Source organism: Pundamilia nyererei, unplaced genomic scaffold (genome assembly GCF_000239375.1).
Source record: "Pundamilia nyererei isolate P.nyererei 1_Seehausen unplaced genomic scaffold, PunNye1.0 scaffold00006, whole genome shotgun sequence".
Classification (NCBI taxonomy): Eukaryota; Metazoa; Chordata; class Actinopteri; order Cichliformes; family Cichlidae; genus Pundamilia; species Pundamilia nyererei.
Window position 1 is genome coordinate 4128623 of NW_005187407.1, and position 22203 is coordinate 4150825.

At 41.6% G+C, this 22203-nt stretch overlaps 1 protein-coding gene across 5 annotated transcripts in view; it reads right to left on the reverse strand.

Annotated features, from left to right (window-relative positions):
* Positions 1-250: 250 nt before the first annotated feature.
* ap1b1 (adaptor related protein complex 1 subunit beta 1) overlaps positions 251-22203 on the reverse strand; it is a 28427-nt gene continuing 6474 nt past the window's right edge. For 2 of the 5 annotated variants that reach the window (XM_005722156.2, XM_005722154.2), the window contains exons 10-24: positions 20707-20822; positions 19641-19806; positions 18703-18801; positions 17804-18063; positions 17280-17484; positions 16579-16599; positions 16263-16349; positions 15669-15698; positions 15443-15580; positions 15209-15354; positions 14957-15086; positions 11850-11934; positions 11218-11304; positions 10516-10670; positions 251-1731 (exon numbers count right to left, since the gene is read on the reverse strand). In XM_005722156.2, coding sequence (XP_005722213.1) covers positions 1657-1731; positions 10516-10670; positions 11218-11304; positions 11850-11934; positions 14957-15086; positions 15209-15354; positions 15443-15580; positions 15669-15698; positions 16263-16349; positions 16579-16599; positions 17280-17484; positions 17804-18063; positions 18703-18801; positions 19641-19806; positions 20707-20822 — 1800 coding nt within the window. In that variant the 3' untranslated portion in view covers positions 251-1656. The remainder of the gene's footprint in view (positions 1732-10515; positions 10671-11217; positions 11305-11849; positions 11935-14956; positions 15087-15208; positions 15355-15442; positions 15581-15668; positions 15699-16262; positions 16350-16578; positions 16600-17279; positions 17485-17803; positions 18064-18702; positions 18802-19640; positions 19807-20706; positions 20823-22203) is intronic. The other 3 variants (XM_005722155.2, XM_005722157.2, XM_005722158.2) reach the window with 3 other exon arrangements.

Sequence of the window (22203 nt, forward strand, 5' to 3'; positions counted from 1 at the left end):
GCGCCCAGAGAGAAAAGCGCTGAATGCCGCAAAGATCATCAACGATTATGGCGTGTGTGTGAAAACGGTGCACATCGATTTCCAGGTCCCCGGGGGAGGGGCGGCAAATAAAACTGAGATAATGTTTCACATCCTTTAACACTGGGACTTCAGCATCAACAGGAAAGGGGGGAAAAAATCGGCATTTTTAAAACGGAATCTGTGACAATATACAACTACTTAAAAAAAAAAAAAAAAAACCACACACACGTGAATTAATCAAGACTTTTAATGGTTCTTCAAATGATGTACACACAATGAAAAAACAAACATCTGATTAAACATCTGATTTTTTTGTACAGCATGTCATAAGTATCAGCTGCATCACACACAAAGACACACACTCAGAATACACAGCCTCCGTGCTGATCCTGTAGAGCCGGTACAGTCTGTAACAGCTCGCTAAAAGGAATCCAATTAATCAGCGGAGCCTGCAGCTCAAACAGAGACGCCGCATGTTGATCCAGCTTTGTTTTAGCGAACGCTGCCTGCTACCTACATGTGCGCTTGTGACTCAGAAGTGTTACAAACTATGGCATCAGCTGTTTTGCTTTATTTTCCACCTGAGCCTTCATGTCAGGTAAGGCGTGGACCTCGAGAGAGCTGCAGCGTGGATACACGGAGAGCAAAGTGGCAGAGAGCCCGGGGTGGCCGGCGCTGCTGACGCAGAGAGCGCCGACACTTATGAAACTCTCGCCACCTGAGCCTCTCTCCCAGTTTGCAGCATGTGCGCTAAACAAGACTACGAACAAAAATTTAACCATGGAATGACCGAGTAAGAGAGTAGTCCGAGGACAACTGCTGCTAGTCTATAAAATGTTGCGATGTTGATGAAAAATTAAACACGCAGTAACACACAGTTTCCATGCACACGGAAACACACATTCTGCTTTCGGGGACAGACGACGAGCCCCTGATAACCAGACACTAAAAGAAAACTATAAAAGACAAAAACAATAGTGTAATGGTTTTTTTTTTTTAGATGTAATTATGTGGTTCTATTAAGATCCAGAGAGAAGCTAAAATACAGTCAAAGCCTCTCCTGTCTGACATCTTAATTGAAATTAACCCCTAAATAAATATGGTGAAAGTGATGATTCACCTGCTGATCACAGGTGCTAAAAATAGACTCCAATATATATATATGAGCGAGAGAGAGAGCGAGAGAAAAAAGCAGGGCTTGAAAATGATAAAGAAGCCTCATGCAGAGAAACATTCACGGCCGTCTGCCCCCCACCCCAAGAAACAAATAAAGATTGTTTAAGGATGGCTCGGACAGGGGAGAACAGGGGATGATTTCCTGAAACCGAAGCATGTGGTGTGAACAAAGATGGGGACAGGATAAGGGCAGCCAAGAGTGAACCACATCTCTCTGCAGCATTGGAGGGGAAAAAAGGAAGAAAGCAAGCAAGAAAGGAAGGGCCGATAGACCCATTAACCATCCTGATGAAATGGTTGGGTAACATGAGGACCGCAGTGTCCCGACCGAACGCAGCGGGAAGCGGCTCCCGGCACTGCGTGAGGCTGTGATGTGGTTCGTGGGTCAGGCGAGAGAGAATGAGAGAGAGATGGTAGTCTGCAAGGGCTGCGGCTGGGTGGATGCACGGGCTTGTTTGTTCAGTTCTTCAGCACCGCCTCGTAGCTCTGGAACACCCACTGGGAAACCTCTGCAGCTCTGCACTTCAGAGAGACCTGAGGGAGACAAGTTAGGGTGAGCATGATTTGATTTATAAAGCAGTCTGTTGGCAGGCAGTGCTTTGACTGACGCATGAACAAAAAGCAGGTTTTTAAAGGCCTGCTGCGGGTTATATAAAGCACCTCAGAAAAGGCGATAACTTATTGTTTGATCTTAAATCTTTGCTGTTCAGCTGATATCTTCATCGGGCAACTTCACATAACATTTCTCCAGATTCCTGGATTTATGGTGAATAAATGACCTCATCTTTTATACTTATAGAAGATTAAATTCCTAATTTTCCACCTTATAAGGAAAAAGGCCTCAGATGACACCCACTCCTACCCCCACCCACATTCAGCCTTATAAAGCACAGACAGAAGTACACACAGAAACATAGATACATATACGCTCAGGAGAAAACAGAGAAGGCTTCTTCGCTCTTTGATGTCAGTCTCAGCTGGGAGAAGGTTTAGGATTAGATGGCGCTTCACAAAGTGCCCCCCCATCCTCCACCCCATCTTACTGCAATCACTCTGCAGATGTCACTTCCTCAGATCCAGAAATACACTATTTACAGGCAGCATAAGGCAGCTGCAGGACGGACACACACGCACACAAAGAAAAAAGTGTAATAATTGCAAAAGACAGTGATTCCGAATAATCGAAAGTGTTTTGCTAATTAATTGGTGCGCAGTGAAAACCAGCCGCGCTTTCTCCTAAGACGAGTGGAACCCTTAATAACCCCCACGTCTCTGCGAAAAGGCATAGTGAAGAGAATAACCTGCATTCTTCTTGCCCTGACGGCGCTCACAAATCCTCAGAGTGCGAGCCTTTTGGCTTTAATCACTGTCATTTCTTAGAATCACATTTGTTCCGCTAGAGTGGAGCTGGAATAGTCTGAAGGTCACATGGCGAGCACGCCTACGATAAGCGCCGACCCCAGGTGACTCTAGTTTCCAGCGACAAATACAAAACGGCACTCGAAGATAAGTAATTAAATCCTGGAGTGTCGTGTCCAGATTAGTCCTGCATTTTAAAATTTTGCTTTTAAATCTGTACCTGAATACGAGCAATGGATCTGTGTGCTTTATTCTAAAAGGACAGGATGACCCGAGCTTCTAACATTTTATCATTTCACCGTTGTTTTTTCTTCGGTGCACCAACACTACACAGCAAACACTTTGACACTTGGCACCATTATTATAATTAAAACGATCAGTAATGAATTTGATGAGTGACTGATGGGAATTTCACACCAGGCCCCTTCTATGACTCTGAATATTAATATCAAAGGCAGGTGATGGAGTGTGGAATGCTTGCTGCAGTCAGCTGAAGCAGTAACAGTGCACAGCTCCTTCAGTGCTGCACTGGTACACTCAAGGCTCTTTATTAATGCATGCTGCTGCTGGCAACATTTAGACGCTCCTATCAGGAAGATGTGAAGAAACGCAGAAGCTCCAGCCACTGTGAACAAGCCACTGGTTAGAGAGCAACTGCGAGAAACTGCAGTGTTCGAGTCTGCAGCCAAGAGCCTGCTGCAAAAATGTTTGTTTTATCGGATGAGGAAATGGAAGAAAAATACATCTTTGTGTCTATTATTGATGGACTGAGTGAGAGGGGGAGATCGCTCTTCAAGACAATCTTGGGCTTTACATAACACTGCATAAATACCAGCAGGATGTGCTTTTTTTGGAGTAATTAATGAGTCTGAAAATGATGCAGATCTGCTGTAAAACCTGCATAAAGGAGACTTGGAGCCACTACACCGTGATGAAGCACAGCAGCACTGCAATAAGGCAAAGCAAAGACAGACTGATACAGTATGATAAAAACCCTGTCTTCATAAAGCATGTGGACTGTTGAACTATTTAAAATAACCGAGACTGTTTAAATGTTAGATACATTGTTAGCAACAGTTGTTAAAAGAACAGAATTCAACAAAAGGTTGGAAACATTTGTCAGAGTTTCTGATCCATATTTACATGGCAGCGTCACACAGTTGCTGCAAATCCGTGACACAAATCTCCGATCCCACGACATCCCAAAGCTGCTCTACTGCACTGAGATCTGATGACTCTGGAGGCCGTTTGAAAATAACGCTCAGTTGGTACCCGACGTGTGCCGGGAAACTATCCTCCACATCAATGCACCGACAGCAGCCTGAACTGTGGATCCACACTTTCATGTTGTTTCTACCAAATTCTGACTCCTACCATCTGAATGTTGCAGCAGAAATTGAGACTCAAACTAGGCAACATTTTTCCCCCATCAGTTATTGTGGAATTTTTCAGGAGCCTGTGCAAACCTGCTCAGTTTCCTGTTCTTAGCGAACAGGAGTGGCACCTGATGCGCTCTTCTGCTGCTATAATCCATAGTAGGTTCAGAGATGCTCTTCTGCATACCTTGGTTGTAGCGAGTGGATATTCGAGTTACTGTTGCCCTCTAATCAGCTCCGAACAGTCTGGCAATTCTCCTTCGACATCAACAAGGTATTTCTGCCCAGAGAACTGTTGCTAACTGAATATTTTTCAGCCAAATCTCAGAGATGCTTCTGTGGGAAAATCCCAGCAGACCAGCAGTTTCTGAAATATTCAAACCAGCCTGTCTGGCACCAACAACCATACCACATTCAGATCATCTTTCTTCTTCATTCTGATGCTAAGTTTGAACCTCAGAAGGTCGTCTTCACCACATCTATATTTCTAAACGCGTCAAGTCGCTGTCATGTGATTGGCTAATTGATATTCGCATTAATGGATAATTGAACCGATGTACCTAATGAATTGGCCAGCGAGTGTAAGAAACCGATTTTTACATGGAACACTAATCAAACTGTGCCATATCCGCTTCAATCAAAGGCAACGACATTAAAGTAAAACTGTTGTTGTGTTGCAATTAAGTTTGAAATTCGTATGAAATGCTCACGTCTAAATACTTTGATATGAAAGAGCTGAAAAACAAAACAACTGGGCTTTAAACTCCAAGTTGTTGTGCCGGGGTTTTGGTCAAAGGTTCAAAAAGCTCAGCAGAAGATTATTTCAAATTGATGTGTGGAAATTCTTACGTCTGCAAATGTCATCCATCCTCCATAGATGGATTTTTATCAAAAAGCTGTAAGAGGAGGACTGTGAGTGAGACCAGAAGGCAGACCCAGACAGAACAGCAGCAGATTGGATATTTGCATAAGTGTGAATAAAACGGAGGAGAAAAAAAAAGGTTCTCTTTAGATATCAACAACAATGATCAGATACAACATAGCACACAGGCCAGAATCAGCAGGTAAGGTTACAGCATGGTGGAAGCCATTCATGAGCTCAAAGAAAATAGGGGGAAAAAATGCACAGAAAGACAAACACTGTCTGAGGATTTTTGTTTTCCAAGATGTACCCATTTAATCTACATCAGTGTGCTGATAGCAGGTTTGTGTGGGGAAAAGGCCAGAGATGAAAAATAAAAACCCAAACCAGACTGCACTGAGGGTTCAGGAGAGATGGGAATGTCTGAGGCCGTTTTTCTAACAGTGGAGTCGGTGAGCTGAGTATTTATTGACAAATTCACAGTCTGAAACAAGTAAAACAAAAACATTCAAAGCAAAAGCAGGCCAGCAGCCCGTGCCCCACTGACGCTCTGATGTAGATGAACTGAACGCATGTGCAGATGTGCCCAGCAGTTCTTTGCATTGGAAAAATAAAATAATGAAACTGTAGCTCATCTTTGAAATGTACGTCTACTTAACAAAAACACAGGGTGATTAGTTTATGTAAAAATGTAGTTTGTTACTGTTTTGGTTTATGTACTGAAAACGGTTTTATTTGTGTATGTTCGATGTGTTAAACTTGTACATAGTTAAACATGTATGGATCAAATAAAACTGAATTCTGGATATGGATTAGTAAGCAATGAAATTTGAAATAAGGGGGTAGGAAGAGGAAAACTTCATCCTACTCCTTTTCGAGCACACACATTCTGTAGACATAAATATACACATGAAAACTTGATGATTTTTAAGTTTTTTTCCTCTTGTTATTTCAGTTATTTTTGCATGTTTGAAATAAAATTCTATCTAAATAATTTGATTTTAGATGCAATATTCATGTAAAATCTCCAAAATAATTCAGCAGTCTGTTGCATTGATTTATAATGCTACCCATAATGGTATCAAAGTGACATACACAAACCCTTCTATTAGAGATTCTGCAATTCTGATTAGAGATTTTTAAGAAAACTCTTCATCCACGTTTATGTTGAGAAACTGCTCACGTGTTTCGTTTTCAGCAGACTTCTCTATTTACCAAAACCCCTCAGATTTACCAGCTAAAGTGGTGGGTAGAAGAAAAAATAAATAAATAAGTCAGCCCACAACACTGGTCACATTGTTGCCATGGGGACAGGACATGGCAGATGAGAAGACCATGCGTGATGTCAAAAAGATGAACAGCATCCCTATTCGCCACTGTAAATACGGTAAAGTGTACACGAGCCTAACTGAGAGAGTCAAATGAGAACGTCAGCTTGGTGTTGGATGAGAAACGCAGGTACAAACCTGTTTGGGATCTCAGTTCAGTTTTGAACTTGCACTGCCAACAAACACGGACCTAAATGCAGGAAGCGGACCAATGTACAACACTGAGAGCAGCCAAACGTATGACACGGGACTTGGCGATGGAAAAACAAACAAAATGCAGCATGCAAAGATGCTGGTCATCAAATAAAAGCCACCTCGCATTATCAAAAATGGCTATAATTAGGCCACCATTACTGGTAACAGTGAGTGGAAATCTGAGTGAACGGGTGAGGGGGCGAGACACACTGTGCCAGCGAAAATGAAGCATGAGCTCTCAGATTTGTCTGATTCCCAGGCTAATGAAATCTGGGAGCGACAGACAATTTCCTAAATCCACAGCTGCCATAATGGCAAGATGGCAAAATACACTCTGAAAACAATTTGACAACACACAATAGACTGTGATGTTGCTCATATAAAGAATTAACACCTTAATGTGCTACCCTCAGCTCAAATGCTACATTTACAATGCTGCCAATTTGCAGGTAGATTTGCTTTAGTGCTCATAATCATTCCTAGGCTTGTGTAGGACACTTCAGCACTTCTTAGCACTGTTCAACTATGTAAAAAACACTGTTCCACACACACGGCTTCCAGTATTTACTCACTTTTCCATTGTTAGTGAAGCGTAGAATAAAACCGAGCAGGAAGCAGCATGGGATGTGGAATTGGGACACAGCGTCATAGAAGAGCTGAAGCTAATCAACTTTTAAGATAGGAGGAAAATAGGGCAGCTATGTTCAACCCTTAAAAACTGCATGTGTAAGCAGCAGCAAAACTCAAGCATGTCACCATACGTGTCTACTAATGTCAGTGAATTAGAACAGTTTCATGTCTCATCTTCAGACGTGCAATAGAACCCAGAAAACAGTGTTACGGCTTTGCTTCTTCAGGTCTAAAAATAGCTGCCGACAAAAGGCTTTGGCAGCTTGGCTTTAATGTTCTGTGCCAAGAGAGCGCGGGGCCCGTGCAGCAGGCAGTCGCTCCGAGGGACGAACGTCAGGATACATACTGTGCGTGTGGTTTACTTTAAAGTCTGGTCCTATCGTTGCTGAATATACGTTTGTTAAAAGCACTTACAGTCACACCGAGAAACCATGTGGAGATCAGAGGGTACAAGGTAGAAAACAAACCCCTTCTGCTTTCCCCGTTTCAGTCACATTTTGTCCTGCATCACATCAGGATGTGATCTGACCAAAGAGGCTTAACCGTGGTGGGTGTAAAACCACCTCAAAATTCTGAGACTTTAACGCAACTAACAAATTGCCTAGTCTAGACAGAAGAAAACAAAAAGACAGTTAATGCCACCTTATACATAAAACATGACCTGAAAGCAGACTGAGTGATGAGCAGGGAGGAGAGTCACACCAAGGTCATCGTTCTAGGCGAGTTATACAGAATTTCTAAGCCAAAAAACAATCCATCAAGAGTGGCGACTGCAGCGTGCTGACAAAGCAAGACACATGCAACAACACAGCACACAAACAATTAACCCTACAACTGCACAACAACACATGTATGCGCACACAGATGAGTCACCACGGGTAAGTCATAGCCAGTGTTTTTCCACAGCCCTCCACGCACATCAGAGAAGTTTCCTTCCCTCAGACCGGTTCGTGTCGGTCAGACGTAGTTTTAAACGGTGTATTTTGCCCCAAACCAATCTTTTCCTGAACCCGCCCGAGCGGTTTTGTTGCCTAACCTAAATCAAACTACAAATGAAAAAAAAAGAAAAGCAAAAAAGCAAAGAAGCTGTCTGACAGGAAGCCCGAAGGCAAACTTCTCCCACTACCACACATCGCCATCCAATCCCTGTCCCTAGTGCACATCGACTGCTCAGTACTTCACATTAATCCCCGTCACATCTCTGCTTGGTCAGATCTGATATTAATGTCATTTGTCTCCATCTGTAATATGCAGTGCCCACTATTATTTAACTCCATCATACAGATTAAATTTTCTCACCGGGCTTTAATTTCTGCTAAAAGTGCAAATCGGAGGATTCACTCTTTACGGCGTCATTTATGACTGTGAGAATTCAGGATGTGGCTGATAGACAAGTCTGTCTGATTCATCAGTTATGAATATTTCAAAACATAACAAAATGGGAATTTTCAGTTATTATGGAGGGCATCAATTACAGCTGCCCAATAACATTAATGTGAATAAATGTAATAATAGAGCTTGTTTAGAAAATGGGACATTTACAGCACCATCAAATTTCCAACAAAGCTTAGAATATCTGGGTAATAGGACTATTTTTTAGTCAAATTAGCTTGTATAATACTGCCTTACTGTGTATGAAACAAGCAGTTCTTTAAAATCTGTAAATGCTTCTTTTAAATGAACCAAAGTAAATTTGAAAAACATTATGTGACAACAAGTATGAATAAAAAAAATAAATTAAAAAAAGTAAAATAGGTCATTTAGCATACAATTTACATGTTTTTATTTTTTAATTGGTGCAACTCGAACTGTTTCTTTCTCTCACTCTGCGCCATTGTACTCATCTGAACTTCGCCAACTTAAAGCTACTGGACGCCACCTAGAACGTCTCTCCAGGAAAACAGGACTTACTATTCACAAGGACATGTATCTCAGTCATATACAACACTATAAAGAAGCTATTCATCTTCTTCTCTTAAAACTGCAATAATAACTCCAATACTGAAAAAGAATGGTTCAGATCCCTCCAATCTAAATAATTTCAGGCCAATTTCAAATCTCCCTTTCCTAGCAAAAATTCTTGAAAAGATAGTGGCTGCACAGGTTCATCATCATCTCATTGGAAATAACTTGCACGAACAGTTTCAGTCCGGCTTCCGTTCATGTCACAGTACAGAAACAGCCCTAGTAAAAATCACCAATGATCTTTTGCTTGCAGCTGATTCTGGACTTCTATCCATCCTCATTCTCCTTGACCTTACAGCATCTATTGGCATCAATGGTACAGTACTCGCCTGGTTTACTTCTTATCCCTCTGGCCGCTCACAGTTTGTTCAATTACTCCCTCACAGATCAGTATCTACTCCAGTTAATTCCGGTGTACCCCAAGGCTCTGTCCTGGGTCCTTTACTTTTTATCATCTATCTCCTACCCCTAGGTAATATTTTTAGGAAGCATAACATCCAGTTTCACTGCTTGCAGATGACACCCAGCTCTACCTATCCTCCAAACCCACAGCTACTCTCCCACCCACATCCATTTCTGACTGTTTAAGTGAAATCAAGGTCTGGTTTTCTCACAACTTTCTCAAACTTAATGGCAATAAAACAGAATTCATTTTAATAGGCACCAGATCAAAACTGACTACAGTTCCAACCAGTCTTTCGTTATCCACTGATAACTCTGTTGTCACACCCTCCCCTCAGGTTAAGAGTCTTGGTGTCATTCTCGATAGCACTCTGTCCTTCACAGCACATATAAATAATATCACTCAGTCTTCCTACATAAACTGCAGTTGGTTCAAAATACAGCTGCTCGTATTATTCCCAGAACTAGATCCACTGAACATATAACGCCTGTTCTTAAACAGCTCCATTGGCTCCCAGTTCACCTCCATGTCAATTTGTCTCTGAGGAGCTTCATAACTTTGCTCCCCCATATCTATCCGATCTTCTCCATACATACTCACCCCTTCGTACACTCCGCTCTTCTTCAGCTTCCCTTCTGTCTGTTCCACCTGTTCGCCTGACTACCATGGGACTCAGAGCCTTTAGTTGTTCTGCCCCGAGACTTTGGAATGCACTTCCACTTGCTCTACGGACCACACACACCATCTCACCACTTTTAAATCACTACTCAAAACCCATCTGTTTAGAATTGCATACACCTGATCTGTCTTAGGCCATTTTTACCTTGCTCAGTTTTTATATTTGCTTTTAGACTTTTATGACTGTTTATGTCTAGATTCTATCTACCATGTTTGCTATATACACACACACACATTTTTCTTATGTTTTTTTTGTTTTGTTTACGTGCTACTGTAAGGTGACCTTGAGGGTCTGAAAGGCGCCTATAAATAAAATGTATTATTATTATTATTATTATTATTATTATTATTATTATTATGTTATCCCAGAACAGGTTACAAGGACCATCTTTAGCAGAAAAAAATGCCCATGAATATGCTGTAGTTGTGATAATTTACTGTCAACATCAAAATATTGAAAGGAGCCATATTCCTGGTCATGAGTAAGCACCACAGCACAGGCAGCAGGGCAGCAGTACTCACTGTGTAGACTGGGTTTCCTGCCTGCACCCTCATCTCAGTCAGCACCCAGATGCCATTGGTGAGCTTCATGGACTGATACAGCATGTCCTGACCGTCCACTGTGCGCTTGGCTATGGTGAAGATGTTGCTACCCTGCAGTTTGTTAGAGGCTGCATCTGTAGAGGAAGCATAATGAAACACTCTTAAATTGCAGGTTTAATCTAGTTTAGCGATTACTTAATATGGAGTTACTCACTGACTTCTGCCACGATCAGCGACTAAAACCATTATTAAAACGCACCAAATCATTACGGATTTCTTTTATTTCCATTTCTTAAAATTTCACTCCAGGCTGTCAGTGCAACAGAGCCACTCATTTAGAATTTCCCCTCAGCCATCGTCTCACTCTTGTGCCCAAGCAGGACATGAAATGCTCTCTCTATGTTCATCAGGATGAAATTTAATCTTTGGGGGGAAAATCTCCATTAGGCCATCATTAGGAATTCTTCTCCAGTTCAGCTGCTCTCACACTTGTGTAAAACTAAATTATCACACATAAATAGGGACTGCAGCTGATGAGTTCCCATCAAATACAATTTGCTTCATTACCGAGGATCTGATTCTGAGCTGTGGACTGTGCTGCCTACAGAAGCTACTGAATATGTCTGGATAGGATTTTTTTTTAAGCAAGTGCACTCTCCATTCTCCAACCATCCTTCTTACCTGAGCTGAGATGACAGTCTTTGATCTGAAACTGGGCCTCACTGTCATTAGGAATGTCTTTCCACGTAGCAAGAAAAACTTGCCGCTCTGTGGAGGAAGAGATATAATTAGTGATGAGTGCATTGTCAGAGCACACAATCAAATGTACATCTGAAAGCATAGTCGATTTTTTCGTAAAGGAAAATGTACATACTGAATTAAAGAGGGGAAAAAAACAAAAAGTCCAAGTAATGAGTGAGCAGCTTAGCACAAGACTTCCTGTTGTTGTTCAGGCTCTGGAGCATTAAATCTCAGCCTCTGGCTGCAGTCCTGCTGCTAGCCCCATCAGAAAGCTCCACAGGGAGAAATGCCAACACGTTTTCACAGAATAAATCAAATGACATCAAGCAACAAAACGTGAAAGAAAAAAAAGGCAGAATATATCACTGGTGTGCAATCGAGGAGTAGTAGCTGTGCAGCCCCGAGATGTGAGTGAGTTCAAGCAGCTGGACACTTGCATACATCTACGTCACTGACTGCTTCACATGCGCCGAACAGTCACCTTCACTCAAACACTAACGTACGTGTCTATCGCTGACGTCAGATGGGCTTCGGCCTTTTTAAGTGAAGAGATTTTGCCAAGGAACACTCACCCATCTTCCCGTCCTCTACAAACAGCATGCTGATGGGGTACTGGCAGCTGAAGTAGAATACGTCAATGTTGTTCTTAACAGCCACCTGCAAGAGTGATTACATCGAAAGAGGGGGAAGGGAGGACAAGCATGAAGCATTACGTGAGTAATTACATTCCAAGTGCCCTCCAAGGATGGCCATTACTGCTTATGTGCACTGTTTACTAAATAACCAGCTAAAGTTGTTACGATAACTTGTGCATTCAAAAACACAAATACGGAGGTATTAACACGGTGGAGCCCAACAGTCTGAGGCCACTGCTCCTATTAAGAATTTGATTCAAATTTAATCCTTAATGTTTCATTACAAAATGTTAATACCAGCTTAACAATTTTACTGAAAAGCTCCATCTCCAATTTTCAGAATAACCACGTATTGGTTTGCCTCCTTTTACTTTAATGACAGCAGCCCTGGAGCCACTTGGAAATGGACACATTTGCTGAAAGCGGATAAACCATTTTATCCCAGCGTGATCTGACAATGATACAAAGAGTCGTTTTTGATAGCACACTGAGGCTTTGCTTCCTCAGTGTTCAAGTACCCGCAAATGTTAAGGAGTTTACATAACATGACAAAGGAGGAAGGTCCAGGACGGGGACCGTTGCTTGGTCTTCAGATCACTGTGGAAAACATCTAAGGTGGGTTATGGCTGCAGCAGTACAAATCCTTAACTACACAGATGCAGCCCACAGGGTTTCTCTCTTTACATACACTCCTCTGTCACAGCCACAAATGTGGAAATGGTAAATAACAAATAGTATTTTTTTCCTTCCACTGCTATTTCTAAGCTAACCGAGTGTTTTGATTTTGTTTTTCTTCCTGACAAATGTTTTAAAGCTGCAAAACATCTGAGTACTAGACAGCCTTGTTTTGACACAAGTTTTCAAGCCTTTTATTCTTTATTCAGGAAATTCAGCATCAGTGCTGAAGTTGCTTTTCTACCTCTCAGTGAAAAAAACAACAAAAAAAAAACAAAAACAAAAAACAAAACTTGATTTGTTGATCTTGTGCTCACTTACGCTGCGTCTCACCATGCTTTGGATGAAACTGATCCAGTTTCCGCACACTGTTTTAGAGTAGTGTAATGCACGACCCCCTCAGAAACTTTCAGACATGACTTGACACAGAGAAATCCTCTCATCTCTCAGAATAACAAATTGACTTCTGACACTTTCACTTAGTTCTGAAGGCACATTTCTCACTATCACAATGCTACAAGCCTGGAAACTTGAAGAGGAGCTATTTTTATAGCAACCAAGGAATATTTGCTAGTTTATGTACTTGATTCAACTTTTAATGAGCACATCACATCCACCTGAACATTTCCTAAAGCACCAAAAACTCCCACTACTGGCAGGTGGACATAGAAATACAGGAAAAAACAACAACTTTTGGACTCCACTTTATAACATCATTACTAAAAGTCGTGTTCATAACTGGCCCCTCACCTTATCACCAAAGATCTAAATATAATCAAATTAACAGTCTACAAACAGCCTTGAAATATGATTTACAACTAGATATAAATAAACATGAAAATGAGAAAGATCACAACAGAAGACAGTGTTAAAAATAAAATCTGAAAACTGTCCAAAACAACAACCACATATAAAATTATAAAAAAAATGTGTTGGCCACAGGCTTTAAACAGACAATTCATAGTCTATGCAAGGAAAAACTTCAGGACACAGAAACACTCTAGCGACTTGTGGTTGAAAGCGAGCACACGAAGTAACAAGCGTCAGCCAGTGATACTGATCGGGCTGTTGAACAAAGAGGTGCTGAAAGAAGAACAGCGAGTTCAAACAGAGCATGGCAGAAGAATGGCTCATGAATTATTCATTACAGGGCATCTTATTCCTGAGTGCAACACAGGACAGCACAAAAAAAAAAAAAAAAAAAAACCACAAAGCTCCATTCTGAACATTTGTGATCTAGCAAGTAAATCTACTGGCAGCACAATAGTTTCCAGCTCTGTAAAGTCCCCTTTTATGGACAAAAAGACGCAGGAGTAGCTTGCCATTTTTCAGGTAAAGTCTCCACTGCAGCATTATTATTATTTGGATGAGACTCAGTTAACTGCTGTGTCCAGATGTTGCCAGCGTACGAGTGTAAGAAACAAACTGCTTCGACACGTAAATAGTTAAAAGAGCACTCAGAATATTATGTGACACCTTCATCACAACAAAATACAACACATATCTCAGGAGATGTCAAACCCACAACAGTAACCATCAAAGCGGGGCCGTGAGGCAGCACCGCAGAAAGGTTAGCGAGGCTACTGAGGCCAGGAGAAACAAAAGAGCCATGTGCTGTGAGACCGCTAATGACCAATCCCACCTCCATCGCCCCCTAAGGCGCTCTTATCTTCCCTCTCCAGCTGCACACAGCACCCATCCACCATGCTGGCCAGTTAAAAGAGCCGCCCTAATCAAGAAACAGACAGGCTCTGCCGGTTTTTTTTTTGGTTTTTTTTTAACATTTTCAACAAATCATTATGGCTCTGAAGTCTGTTTTACGCTTTAATCACATTACAGTTTACAGTGTGGGAATTCAGCAGTATAGCTTGACTAATCAGTTAGAACATATGGTCAGATCTTCGGGTCAGTGCCTCAAAAGACAATGTGAAGTCCACTGGATATATCAGGTTAAATGATTCATAAGTTAAAATTTTGTGAACTTTAATTTAGAATTTGACAGATTAAGCCGAGTAATGTTTCTGTTTAATTATGAAAAACCTTAAATAACCATGCCAAATCCATTTAAACTTACTGAATCTATGCAATGGGTGTCATAATATAAAGTCAAATTTCAGGACGATAAAGTGTTGAAAATTCAAAAACAGTGGAAATATGTAACCACTTATTCCGATTTGTTCTCGACACCAGTCATGTGTTTGATAGCTTATGTTACTGCCACACTGTGACGCTGAAAAGTTCAGCCAAGTTTGGATTCATGGAAAACGAATACAGAAGCAAGGACAGAATAACACTGTCATTTCAAGCAAAACAAAAAGTAGCAATGTCATAAATAATTCAGGGGAAATGAACACAAGTGAAGGTTATACCTGCAAGTTGTTAAGAGGCTCCATCTTCATGACAGGTCCCACAGTATTGAGGGGAAGAGTCACTTCAATACTCTGGTTTGGGCTGAGAGGAGTTAGAACCTGCAGTGGACCAGCTGGAGCGAGACCAAAGCTTAAGCGAGACAAAGAAGAGAAAAAGGCAAACATGAGCATCCATTGCAGGGTTTGCTCAAGGTCTATAGTATCAAGCTTCAATCTTGTGAAAACCCTGTACGGATTATTAGCTGGTCTTACCTGTTTCTGTTAAACTGTATAGCAAAATCAGTCATGACACTCATAGCTTTATTGGTGAGGGTCATCTCCATTTGGATGACCCCAGAACGGCGGGCGAAAGTGCCTGATATCTCCAAGCCCTTGGCCTTCAAAGCTGGAAGCCAAACCTTAACAGAGACAAGATCATTTATTTTCTGAAGGATCTCTTCTTGTTTTTTTTGTTTTTTTATCTTTCCCCAGCTTATATAAACTTACAGTTTTGGGGGCGCTGTAGGCTCCCATAGGCATACCAACTCCCCCTCCGAGATCAAACAGGTCATCCAGACCGCCGCTGACAGGGGCACTGAAAGAGGCTGGCATTGCAGCTGGGGGAGCACCAAAACCAGCCCCAATCTGTGGGTTACACAGCAACATGTTCACATTCAATGTCACTTTGTACTAAGCAATTAAAGACCAACAACAATTCTGAAAAATGACTTACAGCAGGACTTCCACCAAGGTCTCCTCCAAGCTGAGCAGAATGAAAAAGCACAGAAGTAATTGAAGTTATTTAGTGCAGTATTAAATTATTTTCTGACAAGTTTAAAGAGGTGGATTGAGGGGTGGGGGGTGGAAGTCTAAAATGTCTTTCAGTGAATGATGACAGCTATGGGGTTTATATCATTATATCAAGTAACAGCAAAAAGGAGATAAAAGAACAGTAAGACTCCTTTTATGTACTTCACTTTTTACCATCCACAAGTTCTGCCTACTGGTTGTTGAAATCCAAGAGCTTTTTGTTAAACTGCTGCTCAATAAATAGGTGTACTGTCATTGCGACTTCACACTGTGACAAAGCTAAACTACTGTGCACAGAAAGAAATTTGACCAAAAGCACAGGTGTGAGTCATTAAAATCTCACCTACAGGGAGTGTGGGTGGGGGGTGGGGGGGGGACTGACAGTGCAAAGTGCAAACAGACTAATATCACTGTGGGATGACTATTCAGAGGGGACACGGTGGCACAACAGGGGACAAGAGAAGGGTTCAAGACTGGTGCTGGCCTTTAGTGGTCCAGCAAGGTCCCCTGGACCAACCTCAGTGGGGCTGTAATCTGGGGGCGATGGGGATTGATGTGGGAGCTGAGGTGACTGAGGAGTGTCCATCCGCAGGGGAATGGGCGGCTGATTGAAAGATGAGACACCACAGAGCCCAGAGATAAGAGATGGACTTAAGGATTTGACATCATGTCTACGACATATATCAGGACAATAAAGATGATAATGATGAATGAAGAGATTTAGGTACAGCCTCAAAACAAAACAAAACAACAACATAATAAAACTGTTTTTATATTCTATAATGGCCTGATATGGTTTATAAAGGTTAAGCCCTCCCCTTCCACGTAGTTACCGGCTCAGACTCATCCCCCATCTGCAGGTGCAGCATTGAACAAAGGGAATAAATACAAGAGTCAAAAGAAAAAAGAAAAAAAGGCACCAAAAGGTAGAAAAGGACACAATACAAGGATACAATAGCTGCAAGCAGTGATGAGGGGGAGGCCAAGCAGTCGCCATGGCAACTTGAGCTCATCATGTCAATTTTTCCCCCCTGTTATTAATGTGTTGTTCTATCAGTGGTCAGACAACTTTCAGATGACATGGAGAGTCCATACATCAAGTCTGGTGGCAATATATCAAACACTGAGATTTTGAAAAATCAGAATGTGCCTGGATCTGTCCCAATTGGAAAAAAATGGCCTGTAAAAATGTTTTGAAACTTCTTAAAATCCAGTATGTCAAAAGTAGCCATGAGCATCGATAAACTTGGCTTTATCAAAGTGATTCCCTGTTTTTCGCATAAATGGATCTTCAGCTGCAACCCACTGGTTACAGTTGAGGCACAGCCATAAAACTTTGTGGAAAGAATCAGTCAACACTTCTCCATTTAGTGCACCAACATTCACTTCAATTGTTTACCAGAAGCGGCTTGTATGTATGTTACATGGCTGCTTGGCCCCCTGTTATCGTTACTGGGCGTCTTTAATGTTAAACCTCTGGGTGAAATAAACAGCCTTTCAATTTCACCTAAATAATCATGTTCAGAAGACATACCAGGCTGTCAAGTCCTCCTCCAAGAAGGTCCATAGCACCCATTTGCATGCCACTAGAGGCTGGTGGTGGGGGTCCAGCGGTGGTGGGAGGTGTCAGGTCCAGATTGAGAAGATCTCCCAGCAGGTCTCCCTGGGATGGGATGACAGCTGGAGGGGCATCAGAAACTGCAGCAGCAGAAGCTGTGTCAGGGCTCTCACTCTCCCCACTGGTAAAAGCAAGGGGGGGGGGGAATGATGTTTAAGCCATATGCATTATGACAACTTTGGTTATTATGAAGCCCCTAATTTGTCATTAAACTCCTGATAAAACTCAATCGAGTTCATATGAATAATGGTAGATGGATGTAATGAATTACATCCGAAAGAAGGAACAAACAAAGAAATGCTCCACAGCTTGGCACTATATGCAAGTTATACTCAGCAGATTTTCTTGAAAGCAAAACACCATAGTTAAGAGGGCAGTTCCACTCAAGTAAACTAAGCCCTCTGCCTGCAGTGTCAAAGTAATTAAAGTCTATGACTCACGATTCAGTACTGCCAGGGAGTCTCTTGTGCTGAACTCCGCGGCTGCCCTCAACAAAGGCACTGGGAGGCTTGTGGTAGACAGAGGCCAGAGTACCAATGTGGCAGATAAGTTCCTCGAGCAGTGTAGGCTCAATCAGATCTGTCTCCTCAGAGATCAGCGGCTTCTCAGCCAGAACCACCTCTTTGGCAGCCACAGGGTCTGTGGAGAGCAGACGCCAGTAGATGTAGCCTCGGTCTCTTAGATCTGGGTTATCAGAGTCCTGTGAAAAAGGGATGAGTCATAAGGAATGTCTTTATGTTGTATGTTTAATAAATACTTAATGTTCGACTCTGTCTTGGCCCAGAAGTTATACAAAGATATCAAAAACGGAGTTTGCCTTAGGGTAGTGGTAAGATTTGGATAATGTATGAGGCAATCTGACACTGTACTTTCTTTCTCAGCATAGAAAAGCACAAAGTTCCCAGGGTTCTAAGAAAATCAAGTAAGCTTAAAAGTTACTTCAGTGAATAGCCAATATATTCATTCTTTGAAGTTGCGAGGCACATTGTCTCTACATTGCTGCTTTCTGCTAGCCTTTTACAAGAAAAAAAAATGTTTGTGTGCATAAAAATTGGACTTAGGGGTGAAATTACCATTTTCTTTTTTGCATGTTTGCCAATAGTATACACAAGTACTGGAAAAATAAAAATAAATGAATAAATGTAAATCTGTGAGAGGATTATAAAAGGTCTGGATTTTGGAACAGAAATAGGAAGCCCCTTTTAATAACGTTTAAATGACACAACTAAAAGAAAAAAAGAAATAAGCAACAAAGTTCAAAAAGCAGACAATAAAGGATGCGCTGACAGGAAAAATAGCATGTATGACGTAGACTGCTTATTCCCCCGCCCCCCCTCACCTGTGTGGCTAGGCTTAGCACCTGCTGCACCAGCTCTTGGGTCTCCGTTGGCTTTTTCAGGAACAATTTGACGATTGCAGTCAGGAGCTGCAACTGCACCTAGAGGCCAGTGAGAACACCAAATGTGTTACAAATGCTCACGCACTGCTTTTAAAAGCAAGTGAATAAATGATCATTAAGATGTACCTTAACACTGTGCGACAGTTTAAGACACGCAGTGAGGTTTTAACATGTTTTACATAAATGACACACCTTTCTAGCAGTAAATAGTTTAAGACAATTTTACACATGCACTGCAGCCCCAAAATTTCTGTCACAGCACAGCACAAAAAACAAATTGTTTAATATCTGACTGGTTAGCTCAGACAATACAGTCCCTTGTGTTAGGTCTGCGTAATGTTCACAGAATACACAATGAGTAAGTGCGCTTAACGTGTCCTTTTTCCTTCATCAGTCAATAATAAAAATGGAATATATTTCCAAGGCAATAATATGGGAATCAATCAATTACTTAGGGAGAGTCTAACACCAAGCAAAGCTGTGTAATCCGACAGTGAGCTGTGGCAGAAAGATCTTCAGAGTAAAGGCTGGCGTTTCAACAAATACGCCCCTGAGCCACATATAAGAAGTGACACACTGAAATATTGTAAAGCCTTCTCATTAATCACGGTTAGTCACAAGAAATTTTGTTCCACCGTTTCTTTATTTTTTCTTATTTAATCATTGAGCAAGCTCACTAAAAAGAAAAAAGGTCTCTGGTACTTTCAAAATGGTTTATGCTTTCTCATCCTTTGCTACAGCTAACCAGTGGTTTTAATGATTTCCTGCTTGAAAGGACGCATCTGTTACTCCCAGCACTGATGGCAAATTATTACTGCAGCTTCCATTAAATATTGACTTTTTCAAATAACAACCTCCCCACACCCTCCTAAATACACCTGAGTGCTTTCATCGTGGAAACCCTCCAAAAAGCTCTCCAGCAGCTCATCAGCATTGTCGATGCGCTCAGCGTACTCTCCTACAATCCAGATCATGGCGGCACGCGCCTCCGGCTCATCCAGAGAGTCCAGATTTTCACACAGAGTGGCAATCACACTCTCATACCTGCAAACAGTGACACAAAGCATCAGTGCATCAGATTCAGAGACACTTAAACGCAAGACTGACAAAATGCAAATTGCAGTTATTTTCTTAAAACAGCATTCATCTGTTTGTCGCCAAGATTGACCAAAATAACTATAATAAAATCTGATCAAACAACCACATGTCTGGCTTGTAATACGTGGTAGCAAATAACTGCCTACTTTCATATCCAGCAGACATAGAACAACATTAACACTGCTTTGGAGTCGTGTTTTCTGGCACCCTGACAAATGTAAATGTATTATTCACTCTCCTTTTAGCTCTGTTTCCTTGTCTTTCGCAGGCAACATGCCAAACTATGAAGTTTTCTGCAGTGGTTGGTGAATTTCTGATCTGCATAAAATGCTTGATAATAATTTAGTCCATTTACATATTGCTTTCATTAAAAAAAAATGCTACAGCACAAATGCCTAATTAATAGAAAATCCAAAGATTGTCCTGGGCAGTGACTCGTGTCGCTCAATGCACAAGGCATGCTGATCTGGAAACATTGCAAAGCTGCTCCCTTAGAGGCTCACAGCCTTGCAGCTGTGTAGGCACTCCCCTGAATCCACAGCCAAAGTTGGACTCCAGACAAACCAACATACCCTTTGAGCCAGGTACAATCAAGTACCGTCGACTACAAGCAGGTTTTTAGAGGGAAACACTTTGTCTTTATGATCAAAAGGTTTTCATTGCTTATTTAAAGATCAAGAGGAAATGAATGATGAGGTGTCTACATGTGCATAACAGCATATGTAAATAAGGGTTATAAGTCTTTGTCATACATTTGATAAATGTGAGGATTATTTATATAAACACAGAGAGAGTTTTAAGCAAAGTGGAAAATGTGAAAACAAACATGTCCAAGAAGAAACCTACTTGTTAGGGTACTTGCGGAAGATGTCCTTGATGACCACAATGGCCTCTTGCACCACATAGTTGACCTTAGTCTGGATGAGGTCTAGCAGTGTGCTGACACAGCGCTCGGCTGATTGCTAACAAACAGAGAGAGAGAAAGAAAAAAAAATGACTGGTGTGCAGATTAAGTAGTTCAGTAAGTGGTCTTGTTATTAAAAAAAAAAAAAAAATTGTACTTGATTTTAATGTGGATGAGATTCTCTTGAAGGACATCTCCTTGAGCCTTGACACATCGCTTTCTACAGTCCTGCTACTTTTGTATTACTCCCTGAAAGTCTCACTCTAAACTTTTAGCATGCTGGATCTCATCCACTGTGTCTAAACAGTACATCTTTTAAAAGAAGATTTTATTTTGGGTTAGGGTTAGTGGGTGGTCACTGTGTTGGTGGGTGCACAATTGCATGAGCAATGCTATGTACCACAGCTCAGCTCGTGTCTGCTGAAAGTTGTCCCTCAGACACCTCAGGTCATTTTAGCAGAACTTTGCATTGACAGTTGGATCCCAGGAGACAAATTCATGGTGTACAACTCTATGAATGTTAATATGCTGGCATGTCTGTGAAGGTTCTCAGTCATCCAGGTCATCGTGGTCAAAGGAGCTTGCAAAGAAAAGCGTCTGGACTTCTTTAAGTTGCTTGAAGACATTTCACCTCTCATCCGAGAAGCTTCTTCAGTTCTAAGGTCAAATGGTGGAGAGTCCCAGATATAAACCTAGTGGGAGTGACCCCCCACAGAGGGACACAGAGTAGCATGCTGGCATGCTACTCTGGACTTGATGCACTGCCTTCAGGCTGTGACAGTGTGGGGCTCTTCTACTGAAAACTGCTCTTCGGTCTCCGGGTCACAGCCAGATTCCCAGCTCTCATCACCAGTGATGATCCTTGACATGAAGGTTGAGTCAGTTTGACACAGGATTTGATGTTTGCTCTCTGTGCGAGGTGCTAACAGAACCGAGTTGACAGCCGTGGAATCAGCAATGGAGTAGAAAGGGTTAGAATAGAGGAAAGAGGAGAGCAGGAGAATACAGAGTGTGGGGTCTATGGTGAAATTGCAGCCTGCAAGTGGTTAAAGCAGGACTTCCACCAAGTCATACTAGCACAGCATGAAGCAGCAGAGCGGTTCATCAACACTTGCTTTTTGTTTGTTTTGGGTTTCTTTTTTTAAACAGTCATGAATATTTCCTGATGCACAGTGCTAGATAACATCTGTTTAGTGCGCAGATTTCATTGGTTTTACTGAAGATTAATTTCACTTCACAATGAAACCACATTTTAAATGTCAACGGTAACAGGTTCTATTGAATCCTGTGCTGGATACTCATACTTCCCCAAAATGGAAATATTAATAAGCTGTAGTTCAACTTGTCTGAGGAACTAACACATAACAATGCCATGATGACAGCACCACCTTGTGTTTGAAACTCCATCTTACTAGTTGGTGGCAAGTAGATTAACTATT